Source organism: Camelus bactrianus, chromosome 19 (assembly GCF_048773025.1).
Source record: "Camelus bactrianus isolate YW-2024 breed Bactrian camel chromosome 19, ASM4877302v1, whole genome shotgun sequence".
Classification (NCBI taxonomy): domain Eukaryota; kingdom Metazoa; phylum Chordata; class Mammalia; order Artiodactyla; family Camelidae; genus Camelus; species Camelus bactrianus.
Genome location: NC_133557.1, coordinates 24,828,351 through 24,843,333, shown reverse-complemented (window position 1 = coordinate 24,843,333; position 14,983 = coordinate 24,828,351). Strand labels below are relative to the sequence as shown.

Genomic DNA, 14,983 nt, shown 5'->3' with positions numbered 1-14,983 from the left:
GTGATGGGAATATGTATGTGATTCCTGAATTTGCGTTATTTGTGTAAAGGGACAAAACAGTGATTTTTAAAAAATTGTTAAATCTATAAACACACATTGATGCCTCCCCTCCCCTGTGCTACCAACAGGAAAACAGAAAAGTACATCCTAGTTCTCGGTTGTGTCCAAAATAAGGTTCAGATGGATCCAAAATTTAAATCTACACAATGAAACTGTAAAAGTTCTAGAGTAAAAATTATACACATACAGAAACACACATGTACACACACTCCCCTCCTACTTACACCTATATGATCTGCCTTAAGGGACCAGGCAGATAACTTTAAAAACAGAAAGTAACCCATTTATGAGATAGTAAAGACACTGCTGGATCCCGTGGGGAAATGGAGAATGTATTCCCTAGCTGATTTTTAATTTAAAAAATACGTTTATTAAAACTGTGCCCGTCAAGGAAGACAAGTTGTGGGATCCTTCCCCCAAAAGAAAAAGAATTATGTTATGTGGCTGCAAATAAAGTTACTATTTTTCCAAAGTTAAAACAGTGTATAAAAAAATCTAAAGACAAATAACTAGGGGAAAAAAATTGCAGCACATACATGACTTGTCCCTCATATATAAAGAACTCCTAAAAACCAATAAAAGAACCAAGTGGAAAAGTCAGCCAAGGGCAGCAGATGATATTCAAGAGCTGCTAACCATAAAAGGATATGTCATTGCCTTGGTAATTAAAGAAATGCAAATCAAAAGAAGGCTTAGGGCCAACGTACCACTTTCCTTTCCTTTCTGGAGATGTAAATTCATGTAACCTGGGCAATTTTGTGGTATCTTTCAAACTTTAAATCTTACATTTAAAATCTTTTCAAATTTTAAAATGTACAGAAACACATATACCCAGCAAGTCCACTTCTAGGTATTTATCCTATAAAACCTGATAAACAAGTGTGCAAGTTCATTTGCTTACAGTATATACTATAAAGACAATGGAACCTTTGTATGTATATGTCAGGAGGAAATTAGATGAATAAATACCAGATATGAATAATGAATGGTAATCTAACAATTTATTAAATGAATACATTCAGACAAAGGAATATGACTTAGCTTTGAAAAGGGGCACTAGATCTGTGTACAGACATAGATTCTCAAGGTGAGTGTGAAAAAACACACATACGTGTACACACATGGTATTATATTCACAGAAAGCTTCTAGAACGGGAATGAAGCAGGCAATGTTAATGAGAGAAGTAAGCTGTGCACAAGGTATCAGGGAATGGTGGGGACTGTGGTAAAGTGGAGAAAGCTACTCTTCAGATCCAGTTGGTTAGAAATTTGGGTTTGTCTGAGAAACTGAAAAATGTAAAATTCCCCAAGTTTTAAAACTTTGTTGACCAAGCAAAACACATCTGTGAGCCTGACTGAGCCCACCAGCAACTTCTAGCCTGTTCTCAGTGTTTACCAAGTAGTTAATCTGGGGCTGCGGAGCAGAGGACATCTGAAGTGGGGGTACCAGCTTTCACCTTGTCAGTCGTATATTGATGTGGTATGCGAATTTTTTGGCAAAATAAGCAAGGTTTTGCGGTTTCTTTAATGCATCCAACATGTTTCTGCTGAATTTTTTAAGCATTGAAATATAATTGATCACCTCAGAAACTGCAGTAAGATTACGTTGACATCTTCCCACTTTCTCTTGCGATTATCTTAATTCTCATCTTAGAGAAAGTCACCAAGAAAATGTTAAAACTGAATACTGCCTTAGAGTTGGTCCTGGTATAACCTTCTCATTTGACAGCTGGACAAAGTAAAGCTGCAGGTGGGCATGAGACATGGCCAGGGTCCCACCACAGGTTCAAGACAGTCCTGGGACTTCAGCACTTTGGCCCTTACCCTAGTGGTCTTCTGCCTGAAGACTTCGTGTTCGGTTCCCTGTCCTCGGAAACAAACTCCCAGTAACGCCACACACCGGGTGTGAAGCCTGTGACACGAGGGCCCTGTGTGAGGAGGGTTCAAGGGCCACACTTTGTCTATGGCCTTTGCATCTTTCTGGGTTCTGAGCCTTCGCTTATGCTGTTCCCTCTGCCTGAAATACCTTTCCTGCCTTTACCTGGCTGATGCCAAGTCAACCTCAGAACTTTAAGGTTCAGGACAGTCTACACAGAGAGAATCTGGCTTCCTCTCAGGACACTCCCTTACCCTCTGAATTACCATAGCTGCGATCTCCTTTCTGTCTTCCAAATGAGCCACGTTTCCTTATGCCTCAGAGCCTTTGTATGTGTTGTTCCCTCTGCCTGGGACTGACAATTCTTATGCACGCATCAGAGCTGGGCTTAAACGCATTTCCTCAAAGGGCCCCTCTGACAACACCCACCGCGTGCACACTGTTCTCCCAGACCAGGACAGGTCCCGTAATTAAATGGTTGTTTGCAGAACAAACTTAAGGTCTGTCCCGTCACTGACCCATAAGCACCATGAGGTCAGGGCTTCCCCCCTCCTGTTCACCATGGATCCCAGCACCATATTCTAGGCACTTACTTATTCTTTAGGGGCATGAACACTCAATTGCCCAAATCTCACGTCCATCAGTAAAGCTGACCCCACACCAAATAACTGCTCCTTCTGCCCTAATTCTCTACTCAGACGGTCACCCTTCTCTTAGCATGTCTACTGTGGGCCATGCCCCAGTGCTGTCGACCGCCCTGTACGGTCAGGCCAGGCCTGGAGTCCTCTTGTACACAGCTCCCAGTGGCACCCACTGCACTGGGTTGATAGGAGCTCCAAGCCTTTATCCCAGTCTGCCAACCTAGACTGCGGGCAAGTCGCTTACTCTCTCTGCTTCATATTCCTCACCCGTGAAAGGGGGTTATAATGGTACGTAATACTATTAGGTGATAGAATTAGGTGCCTGATATGATTGGGTTATTGTGAGGACTCTGCAATAAGCCACATAGAGGACCTGGGACAGAGTCACTTGGGCTCAATAAACAGCTGTTTTATTAATGGAGAGATGAATGAGCAGGTGGTGGGTGCATGGTGCGATGTGTGGGATGCCCTGTCTCGGCCTGACTCAGCTGCTCCTGATTTCTCCTGTGTCTTTGCCACAAAACAAGCGGACTCTTGCTTTTTCCCTTCTTTTACACCATTTATTTTGGTTTACTGGGGCTGACTCCCCCGAACTTTGGGCTTCCATGTCCCACTAGAAGCAGTCCCCAGACCTGCCTGTGGACCACAGTCCCCAGGGAGCTTGTTAAAGACACTGGTACCTGGGCTGTATCTCTGAATCTGAGTCACTGAGGCTTGGGTTGAGGCATCTGCATTTTTAACAAACTCCCAGAGAGGAGAGGGTGTAGCTCAGTGGTAGAGCACATGCTTAGCATGCACAAGGTCCTGGGTTCAATCCCTGGTACCTCCTCTGAAAAATACATAAGTCAAATTAACTACCTCCCTCCCCCCAAAATAAAAATAAAAGATGAATAAGAGGCTTTTAAAAAGCAAACAAACTAAAAAAACTCCTGGGAGATTGCGTGTCTCAACTCAGTTGGAGAGTCATTCTCTGCCCAAGGCCACAGTTCGACCCCCGACCCTGGCAGATCCCACCCAGACATGATCCAGGGGTGTTGGTCCCTCTTCGGCACTTGATATAACCAACCCTTTTCCTTGCTCAGCTCGTATGTATGTAAAGTAAAATTTCGACCCAGTATATAAAGTAAAATTTATTCTCTGCTTGCTAGCTTCATAAGCTGCCTATTGTTTGGCATTTAAAAACTTTCCTGTAGAAGCAGTGGGATTAGCTGCTGATACTGGTGAAAAGAATTAGCACATCCTACATGCATTTTCTAAGTTTATGACTTAAAATCACGGGCTTTGGAATCAGGCCCCTGAGTGTGAGTCTTGGCTGCGTAGGGCCTTAGGAGCTATGTGACCAGTGCAAGTTAAAAGAGCTCTTGGTGTCCCATTTTTAAAGTGGGGGCAAAAATAAATAGAAAGGCCGCTTAGTTTGGTAGTGACAAGTCCGGGGTCCTGAGCCAGCCTGCCTGGGTTCGAATCCCGGCTGCAGCACTTGCTAACCAGGTAACCTTGGGCACGTGACTTAGGGTCTCAGTATCTCGGTTTCCCCAACTGAGAAATGGGTGGGGGTGATGGCGGTACCAACCTCACAGGGTCCTAGCCAGGCTTCAGTGGGCTTCTGCACAGAAGACACTTAGAGCCATCAGGGTTAGCTCTCATTGCTTACCGAATCAGGGGACGGTGAAAATTAAACAGCACACAGAAATTTTTGCAAAGGGCTTGGCTCATGGCAGGCCGACAGCCGATGTTAGTTGAATTATCCCTGGACCCAGAATGATCTTTCCCACCTCTTCTGGTTGATTTCTACTCTTAGGTCCCATATTAAATCTCACCTCCACCTAGAAGCTGGCCATGATTTCTCCCTGTCTCCCACCCCCACCAAGGTTAGATTTTTCACTGCTTCCCCACCGAGCACTTATCACAGTTGCAGTTAACTTGTTATTTGGTATCAAGCAGTCTTTAGTTAGCCAGAGAAGTGAATTCAGATGCTCCCGGGATTCAAGAGGTGGCAGCGAAGGCAGCAACAGATCTGCTGTGATGGAGAGTGGGCGGGCCTGTGGACCACCGGCAGAGGGAGAGGAAAGCACCCTCCAACAGGCAGGAAGCATCGTCAGCTGGGCCCCAGTGGTGCTGGGGGCTGGCTGGCTCTCCCAGGCAGGCCATGCTGTTCCCCTGTGGAATATCAGGGTTTCACAGAACTTCAGCGGGAGACAGGGCCACGCTCTGACCATGGGGAGCAGGACACAAACAAAGCCCCTCCGTTATCATCTCTGAGCCACAGAATACCAGGCATGCCCTCCTCCCCCGCTAACCCGAGGGACGCTGCTGCTTTAGCTGGTGCGGCTCTAGCCTCTGCTGCCCAGTAACATTCACTAAGATACAAATCCTGCGCTTGTCCGTGCTTCCTGACAGCCTCCACTGTGGCCTTGAACCCTCCCTCCAGAACCATCTAAGATGAACCCCAAACCTATAATACACGAAGCCCTTTCTAGCACCTTCTTCCAGAGACCCTCCACGGCTCCTGTGGTGGGAGTTTTCCCTCAACGGCAGGCGTGTCTCTGGTGGTCTTTGGCCAGAGTCATCAGGAGAGGGAAGACCTCGCCCACCTAAATGATCTTGAAAACCTTTTTAAAAAAAAAAAGTTGAGCCTGTGATCTCCAAAGTAGTGGCTTAATTTCTAGTTCACTAGACTGTGAATCTCCCCCATGCAGGAGCTAATCAGTCTTACATTCCTGCCCTCCAGCACCAGGCCTGGCACATCCGAGGCCCTCAGCAAGTCAGTTACTGAATGAGCCCAGGAAAGGACGGCTGTAAGGATTACATTTGTTAAGGTGCCCGAAGTTCCTGGCCTGGCATCTGCCCTGCCGTAAGGGCCGGGGGAGGGCAGCTCTGGGACTGTTCTGTGCCACATGCTAGAGCTGAGATAACGGACCGGAGAGGAAACCCCAAGCCCGCACGCGGAGGGGAGGAGAATTTAGCTGTAACACATACAAGCCCAGCCATCTGTGACAAGAACAGCCTTGTGCAAAAAGTCAATAGAGTAGATTGGTCCCTACGGGGAAAGCCTGGAGGGAAAAGTTATGAGTGAGAACGAATGTATGAGAGGCGTTGAAAAACTCCCTGGCATTTGGGAGGAAGATGGTGGGAAGGGGGCACTGCCTACTTGATCTGCAGGTAGGGAAGCTCAGTGACACAGGGAGAATGTAGGAAGCCATGCTTTAGCTCTGGCCTTTGTTCTGAAGGAGCTGGGGAGCCATTGAAGGTTGTTGAGTGTGTGAGTAATTTAGTAAGACAGACTATGTACTAATTTGCCAGGAGGATCTGGCAATAATAAGAAGAATAGCAACTAATTGGTAGGAAGTGTTTATTATGTGCCACGCACGTTTCTAAGTCCTCTGTGTGAAGTAGTTTTTCACTACTTAAATTGTTGTGAATTTAAGTTTACAATTTAAAAAAAGAATATGAGATGGAATATATATATATATATATGTACATATGTATAACTGAATCACTATGCTGTTCACCAGAAATTAGCACAACAGTGTAAACCGGCTATACTTCAAAAAAAATGATAAATTTTATATTTAATTAAAAATTAAAATTTTAAAACATAAATTAGGTATTCAGAATTATTGTCCCCATTTTACTAAGAATGAGCTAAATCACAAAGGCGTTGAATAACTTGACCAAGGTGACAGCGCCGTGAAGTGGCAGGACTGGGTGGGCCTCAGAGCCAGGCTGCCTGGCTGCAGCGTCTGTAACTTGGCCACACCACATCACCCCTTAGTAAAGTCCTCGTTGTGGTGTTTCTCAAAAGAACCACCTGGAGCTTTGGTGAAAAACGCAGAGGCCCGGTGCCCTCCCCTGAGGATACCATCTGGGTGGGTCTGAGCAGGGTCCTGGGAATCTGGACCAGCCAGTGATTGACGGCTTGGGTCAGTTCAGATGCTTTCAGTTGCTCTTAGCAACACTAAACTACAAGCGGGCTGGACTGTGAGATGTTGCTTCTCTCAGGATGAGAACGGGCAGGGCAGACCCAGGTCTTTTCATCTTCTCGCTGTCCTCGGCGATTGTCCTCATGGCTACTGCTTTAGCCTCAAGTCTTCTCAGCCCTGCCCAGGGATGGGGAAAGAGGAAGCTTCCCTTTATCAGAGAGGAAATGCTTCCCCAGAATCTCCAGATCCCATCAGCCAAGATGGGTAACATGCCCAGTTCCTGTGCCCAGTTCCCCTGTCTTGGAGGCAGCAAGGGACAAGGAAGAGGGTCTTGGCAGTGGAATCCAATCCCAAGGCCCCTCTGGAGAGCCACACTCTTGCCACTGCCCTGTTAGAATAGTCTAGAGCAGGCATTCTCAATGCTGGTATGCAAAAAAAATTACCTGGAAAACTTGTTTTTTTAAAAAAAAAAATACAGCTATAAATATACCCAGACTATACCCAGATCTCTGCATCAGAATCTCTGGTACATGATCGATTTTGAGAACCACCGGACCAGGAGGAAGGCAAGAAAGGATGGAAATCTATCGGTGGCAGCATGTCTGGCACATAGGTGCTTGTTTCTCAGAAAGAAAGTCCGCACAAAACTACAAGGGCTTAGCCCCAGTTCCTAGTTCCAGGGTAAGCGGGTCTGACTGGCCCAGCTTCTGTGCCGGTGTCTGCCCTGGACCAATCAACTGCAGCAGAGAGAAGGGGCGGGGTCAGGAATTCCAACGGGGCAGCAGGCTCCTCCCGCGGGACAGCGGACAGTTGGGCTGATGTGCCTGGGAAGGTGTGTTCCACACGCGGGAAAAGCCTGAGACGATTTTTCCTTAGAGAGAGAGGTGGCTTTTCTCTCAGGAGGCGAATCCTGAGTTTGCATTTGAATCAAGACCCCTACATGTGACTCACAGGCGTGGACAATATTGGAAGGAACAGGAAGAAACCAGCAGTAGATACGAATATATGACAATGAAAGAATATCCTTAATTTATAAAGGCCATTTACAGGTGAATGAGAAAAAAGTAAAAACTCAAAAAAAAAAAAAAACTAATAGCTTGAACAGGCAGTTCACGAAGCAGGTATGCAAGTAGATAAAATATGGCAAAAAGGGGTTCATCTTCACCAGTTATGAAAGAATTAAACGAAAATGACCTCATTTTGTCCTGTCAAATAGTCTGTGTGGTAGCCAAGGTGAAGGGGAGAATGTACATTGATTTAGATTTTCTGGAAGGATCATATAAGTATGAATCACCAAGCAATAAAGTGACCAATCCATGTTGACCCAGTTTTTCAGCTTATAGGAAGGTATCCAGAGAAACCAGAGCTAAGTTACATTTTTGGATAGGTGTTATTTATAGAGGCAAACACCTAGAAACCAACTCAGTGTCCACAAAAGGAGAACGGCTGATTTAACTGACAGCCAAAATAGTGGTATATTATATAGTCTTAAATTATGTTCTGGGTGAATAATAACATGGCAAAAAGGCTTTCACATGGCAGAATTGTTTAGTAAAACTGTAATTCTTTAATAGAAAAAAAAGAAAAGAATACAAAATGACTTAAGCCATGATCCCAGTTTTATACTTTAAAAATATATATAAAAAGAATGCATTAGCATTTAGCTCATCATTAATTCAACCAGTTTTCTTTGAGCCCCTGCGCTTTGCCAGGTTTTGTGTGTGAGATGCTGGGAGACAGTGATGGAGAGAAACAGGTGTTGTCCTCACCTGCTCATCCAACCAAATGGAGGAGAGGACGGTCATTACTTTCCCAAAGAACCATTTAATCACAGTAGAGACTGAGCGCTGTGGAGAAAAAGTACAGCATTTAATGAGGATGTCATGCAAGGGGGTATATTGTCCTGTGAGGACAGCATTGGGCGGGGTTTTTTTTTTCTATACTTGCTAGATTTTCTGCAATTGGTGTTTACTTTGGTTTTGCAAAAATAATACATTTTTAATTTAAAAAATGCGTGGAAGAAGTGAAAAGGATAAAAAAAAATCGAGGTTTTTAATTGAAGAAGAGAAGGGAGAAACAAAGTGGATTGGGAGATGTGAAAGCTACTTGAAGAGCAGTTTTGGGAAAGGAGCTACAGTTTGCCCATGCAAGCTCAAGGGGTCTAAGACACCAATGGGTCCTAACCTCAGGGAGAAAGATTTTGGTTCCCTATGAAATTCATGGGACAGTCTTGCTTTTTAAGCAACATCATGAATAACTAAACGCCCAAAGCGCCCCCACTGCGGCTGGGACTGCACATAACAAACGCATCTCAGATGCACCCCCCGGGCGCACGGAGAGCCGGGGAGGGCCCTGCGGGCAGAAACCCAGGGGAAAGCAGGGGTGAGGCTGTGCGCTGCTGGGAGTCAGAGGACTGGGGGCTGATCTCACTAAGTCTGGACTAGATTGTAACAGCCACGCCCAAGGAGGAGATGAGGCCCTGAGCCCACGCAGAAAGTTAGAAATGAGACCCCCACCCCACCCCATGTGCCCAGAAAGTGGTGTCCCTTGCTACACTCTCAGTGAAAAGAGGGGCTTCAGAACATTCTGCCCTGGGGACAAGTCACGCCTCTGCTCTGCGCACCTCCCCCCTCAGCAGACCTGGGTGCGTGGGGTTGTGCGTGCTTCCTTCGCTTCTGCTGGGCATGCAGATCCCCCAAGGCCACTGCCACCGTTTCTGCCAAATCTGAAGGCAGACAAGTGACTCCATCTCTCCTAGTATGATACGACAGCTCTGTGCTCTGATAACTTTCCAGCGTGGTGGTGTGCCCAGCTTGGTGTGTCTTAGCCTGTGCGTAGTGTGACTGGAACAATGAGGTCTAAGTGCTGAGGTCTCGGCTAACGTCCATCCCCATTTTCCTGGTGAAAGAACTGAACCGCAGACGAGGGACTTGGTCCAGGCCCCATAGACAGATGTGGGTCCCGGGTCTGTCTGACCACACACACACACACACACACACCCTTGAAATTAACATCTTCAACATCAAATCACACGGTAACACTGGAAAGGACTGAGGCCACACAGACACACACACACAGACACACACACATACACCTTGAAATTAACAGCGACTTCAACATCAAATCACGCTAACACTGGAAAGGACTGAGGTGGCCCCTGAGATCAAAGCCCCTGAAGGTATCTGCAGGTCCTGCTGTTTACAGGGGGTCCTGGAAAGGGGCCGAGTGTGGGGGAGGGATGGGAGGAAGTGACCTGGATAAAGCCAGCCAGAGGGCCCCACCACTGGGGTACTAGATGCCCCAGTGCCCTTTGTTGGCTGTGGAATTCCCGACACCTGTTCAGAGTTATGTGCTTCCACGTTCCAGACTGAAATGTCATCTTCTCACTGACCGCTTTGCAGATCACCCTGCTTGCACTTGCATGCCCCAGCAGCCCTGCACCCTTTCCCTGCTTTATCTCCCTCCATAGCGTTTGGCTATAGAGATTTAAATTATTTATTGCCTGCACCACTGCCAACTTGAGGGTCAGCTCCATGAAGGCAGGGACTTTTGTCCCTTTGGCTCCCTGATGTTTCTATTACCTAGAACAGTGCCTGGCACATGGTAGGTGCCGAATCAACCGATGGACAGTGACAGCATGTTTCCCGTGCCTGATCCTTAATCCTGACAACAGCCCTAGGAGACAGGAATGGAAATTGTCCCCATTCTCCAGGTGAGGAAACTGAGGCTCAGGAGATAAGACTTAATAGCCCAAGCTCTTGAGCAGACCCCTTCCGGTCTAGGAGCCATCTACTTGGGGTGACACACTGTGTGTGATTAGCCCCACCCCCAGATGATTCCTGCAGTTGGGTGCCTGACTCCCTGTGCTTCTGCCACCTCCCGGAGTCGCCAGAAGCACAGGCAAAAATAGACAAATGGGACCACATCACACTTCTGTGCATCTAAGGAAGCAACCAACAGAATGTGAAGGCAACCTACAGAGGGGCAGAAATGTGTGTCTGAGCAGAGGTTCATATCCGGAATACTTCCACGTTTCCCCTCTACCATCACTCCGCACGAAAAGGATGCTAAGGCTTAAGGTGGAGGGGCAGGTGGACAGTTAGGAGACAGAGCCCCACCCATCTCCCGGGGAGGCGGGCAGGAAGTCCTGGGCTCAGGAGCATTCACCTACCTGCCAGGAGGGTTATGAGGACTCCACAGTGGAACCATCGGGGGGGGATCTGGCCACTCTCACAACCTCTCCCCACCCCAGCGCCTTCCAGCCTTCTTTTTGTTCAAAAAGTGGTAGAGCAGGAAGTTGGGAAGTCGTGATAGTGTGACCAGCCATCCTAGTTGTAGCATGGAAAGTCCTGTGTCCTGAGTGACCCCTCAGTCCCAGGCAAGCAGAGGCAGTTGGCCCCCGCTAGATCCTGACCATTCCTGTTGAGAGTTTGGTGCCCAGTTCTGGTCCTCTGTAGCGGCTGACATTTATTAAGACTTAGCTGTGGCTACTGATTCTCTCAGTAAACTTTTCAGCACCCTTATGAAGGGGACACCAGGATTATCCCCACTCACAGGCAAGGAAACTGAGGCTCAGAGAAGTTGCATAACTGGCCTGAGGTCCCACACATAGGCAGCGAATGAACCTGGACTCATCAATTCAAAGATATATTGTATCATATCTGAAATGGTGGTGCACCTTTGAAGCAATGAGAGCACACTGTCAGCCAACAGGCAGTCATAAAAAAAATTGTCTTTGAGCACTTGTGAAGACTTGATCGTCGCTGGTCACTTTGTCACTTCGGTAGAGCTGTGCATTTTTTTTAGAACTGTGTGTATTGAGTTTAATTGCTGTTTGAAACACGTTTTGAGATACTGCAGGATGATTCAGGCTGAAGATGAAAAGTAACTGGATGCCCAGAAATACCTGGTAACAGTAGCAGGGGATCAATTTGATATTAATGAAACAAATGTTTGTTGTTGGAGGAACAACTGCAGTTCTTGTAAAGCAACAATGGAGAAAGACAGAGCCCCTCAACTAGACAAAGCTGGGTTAAGATGTGCTGCTGAGATGCGTGGAAAAGCCTCATCTACACCATTAGTTCTCAGACTTGAGTGTGTGTCAGGATCATGTGGGCAGCCTGTTAGAACAGATTGCTGGGTCCACGCAAGAGTTTCTGATACAGTAGCTGGGGTGGGGCCCGAGACTCTGCCTCCGTGGCAAGCTCTAGTGCTGCTGGCTGGGGACCACTCTTTAAGAGCCAAGCAGAGCAGAGGAAGCAGGAGCAATAAACATCTCAACAAGGGGCAGGTGTGGTTGATTAATGCATTGGAGAGATGTGGCGTGAAGATGGAACTTGTCAGAATCTTTTGGCCAGCTTTAAACAGAAGCTACTTAACTTCCCCCTTCATGTTTCAATTGAGAAAAATGGAAACCATGAGTTTGCTCAAATACCAAATGCTGATAGAACCCAGGTGTTCATTGACACACACTGGAGTGATGTCATTGCCAAAGGTACCCAAGAGGTACAGGTCAGGAAGTTGGATTTCCTGTCAATGTTCAGTGGAGTCTAAAAGAATTCATTCAATCAATACAACATTTCTAAGGAATATCAGTATGTGTATAAAATACCCAAAGAGTATGAAAGCATTTTATTATAATGTGTCAAAGCGGTGGCTTTTTAAAAGTTGCTGTATGTAAAATAATGCTGCATCTAGCAGTCTATAACATCTTAGATTCAAAGAAAGATGAAGTTTGTTTTAAGAGAAAATATGACTAGCACCTGTGGAATGAGTTTTACCGCTTCAGGCAAAGCCAGAATAGAGAGGGACGCCAGGCACGTGGTGATTTAGGTAAGTATGCTATGTGAATACAGTGGCAGAAATGGTGAAGGTGGTACCTCAGTGACTGACGTTTGGGAAACAGAATGTGACAGTGGCTCTCAGAGTCATCATTAGGGTGTCTCGGCCGGACAAGTTCACCCAATGAACAGTCCCCATGGTTACATTTACTTCTATTTGAACCCAAGTCTCCATGTGACGATTACATGTAATAAAGGAAGAAAGAAAATACATATTCCCAAGCCCCAGACCGTAAGTTTAATTAACAAAATAGTAAAAAAACTATTTTATAAGTAGGAAAAAAAAGAAATGTGAGACTGCGTATTTCACCTGTTATAATGACAAAGTTAAAGACAAAGGTGATAAACATGTTTGATCTCCTTTTCATTCTTTTTTCCTCAAACTTTCAGTGAGAGGACAAGAATTTTTTTATTAAATGAGTACTTGTGTTTAGAGTGTATTTGTAGTTTTGCCTGAAATTCCTTCAGGCAGCTCCTTTCCAGTGTCTGTTAGGATTTTGTGATAAAGCTTATGAAAGTGCCTAATGCTTTTGGCTGAAGTGAACAGAAAACCTCCCTGGTGTAAATGATAGGAACATTTCTTATTTGTTTAATAAGTCTCGTTTTGAATTATTTTTAGGGCTGTGGCTCAACATCTGATTTTCTTGCTCTCTCTTTATGGTTACAGAATGGCTGCCACAGAACCAGATGCACATCCTTATTCCAGTACGTCCAAAGTTAGAAAGTAGGGCAATCAGGGCAGCAAGAATGAGCTTTCCTCGGCTGCCTCTCTTTCTGCCCCTACCTTTTTTTTTTTAAATCAGGGAGAAAATCTTTTCTGGAACCCCACCCCAACATATTCTCTAGTGTCTCATTGGTTAGGATGGGTTCACATGATCACTCCTAAGCAGCAAAGGAGGCTGGGAAAGAAATCTAAGATGTTTATTTCTCTACAAAGGAAGGTAGGCAAAGGGAAGAGCTATTGGTATTCATACTATGAAAATTAATAATCATCCTCTCTTTTAGTTTCAGCTCCAGAATTTGTTTTTGAACATGGCTATCAAACGTATCTGCCCACAGAAAGCAATGAAAACCAGACAGCCACTGTCATCTCTCTCCCTGCCAAGTCACGTGCCAAAAAGCCCACGGTCCCACCTGCTCAGAAGAGGCTTAACTGTTGCTATCCAGGTAAAGGCAGCATCATGTCCCACCCACGTAGAGAATGTGACATCTAACAGGTCCAGGGCTCGAACTCGTGAACTCCTGACAATGGGACATGGAAGCTCCAGGCTGCCTGGTGTAAACGTCAACCCCACAGCTCTTCCATCATCACACATGACCCGTCTCTCACTGTCTCTGGTCACCATGCACATGGGCTCTTATTTAGACTTTTATAGCTGTGGGACTTTGAATGGGACTAGTGAGCATTTCAGATTACTGTGAGTTTTTCTTTCTGTGCAATAGCTTAGGAAGAAACCAGAAAAATTGTTCTTTCCTTACTTTTAAATAAAAAACTTTGAGACTTAGGGAAAAGTTGCAAAAATAGTACAGAAAATTTCTGTATACCTTTCATCTGGATTTCCCAAATGTTAGCATATTACACTTGTTTTGTTGTTCTTTCTATATATATACGTGTATTTTTCCCCCGAAGTTGCAGACATGATGTCCCTTTACCCCTAAGTATCTCAATGTGTCTTTCCAGAAGCAGAGAAATTTTTTTATATAACCACAGTACAATCATCAAAATCAGGAAATTAACATTTACACATAACATTATCAAACTGCTGACCTTATTAAGATTTTACCAATGGTTTCACAGATATCCTCTGTATCAAAAGAAAAACATTTTCCCCCCGATCCAGGCTCCAGTTCATGATCACAAGTTGCATTTAGTTTTCATATGTCTTTAGCTTCCTTTAATCCTAAGCTTTTGTCTTCCATGACCTTGACAGTTTTTCAAAGTACAGGCCAGTTATTTGATAAAATGTTCGTCCCTTTGGGTTTGTCTGATGTTTCCTCATGATTGGACGTAGGTGGGAAGCACAGAAGTGAGGTTGTGTGCTTCTTGGTGCGTGGTTTCAGGAGGCACACTGATGCTCTTGGTCCTGTTACCGTGGGGTTGGCTCTCATCACTTGGTTAAGGAAGTTTCTGCCAGGTTTCTCTATTCTAAGGTGACTGTGTTTCCCTCGGTTGACAATCTTTCCTCGCCTTTTGAAGGTTGCCAATTCAAGACTGCCTACGGCATGAAGGACATGGAACGTCATTTAAAAATTCACACGGGTGAGTCTCACAGATCCGTCCTCTGAGCTAGGAGCTGTGGGTCCCGACAAGTCAGACACGTGATACGACCCAGAACCTTCCTGGTCATCACGGGGATACAAATAGAAGTTAAATAAAAATGAGATGCTGCTTCCACACATGATTTTGGCAGAAAATGTTTAGAGCAAGAAAATCCAGTACTAGGACAGTTATAAGCAAACAGGAGAGGAACTGAGAGCGGTGACAACCGTTTTGAAAATTATTCTTCCAGAATTAATTGAAATTAAATGCACATCTTCTCATTTTGAGGAGCTGATCCTATAAGAGTGTGTGGGTGTGTGGTAACTGGTAAAAAGAGGAAAATGGGGGGAGAATAGTAGGTTTTCATATATTTCATTTCTTTACCC

The 14,983-nt window shown here is 45.4% G+C and overlaps 1 protein-coding gene across 3 annotated transcripts in view; it reads left to right on the top strand.

Moving 5' to 3' along the window:
- Nucleotides 1-14,983, top strand: part of ZFP64 (ZFP64 zinc finger protein) — a 66,591-nt gene that overhangs the window by 3,937 nt on the left and 47,671 nt on the right. For all 3 annotated transcript variants that reach the window (XM_074347456.1, XM_074347455.1, XM_074347453.1), the window contains exons 3-4: nucleotides 13,343-13,504; nucleotides 14,535-14,597. In XM_074347456.1, the coding sequence (XP_074203557.1) occupies nucleotides 13,343-13,504; nucleotides 14,535-14,597 (225 nt within the window). The remainder of the gene's footprint in view (nucleotides 1-13,342; nucleotides 13,505-14,534; nucleotides 14,598-14,983) is intronic.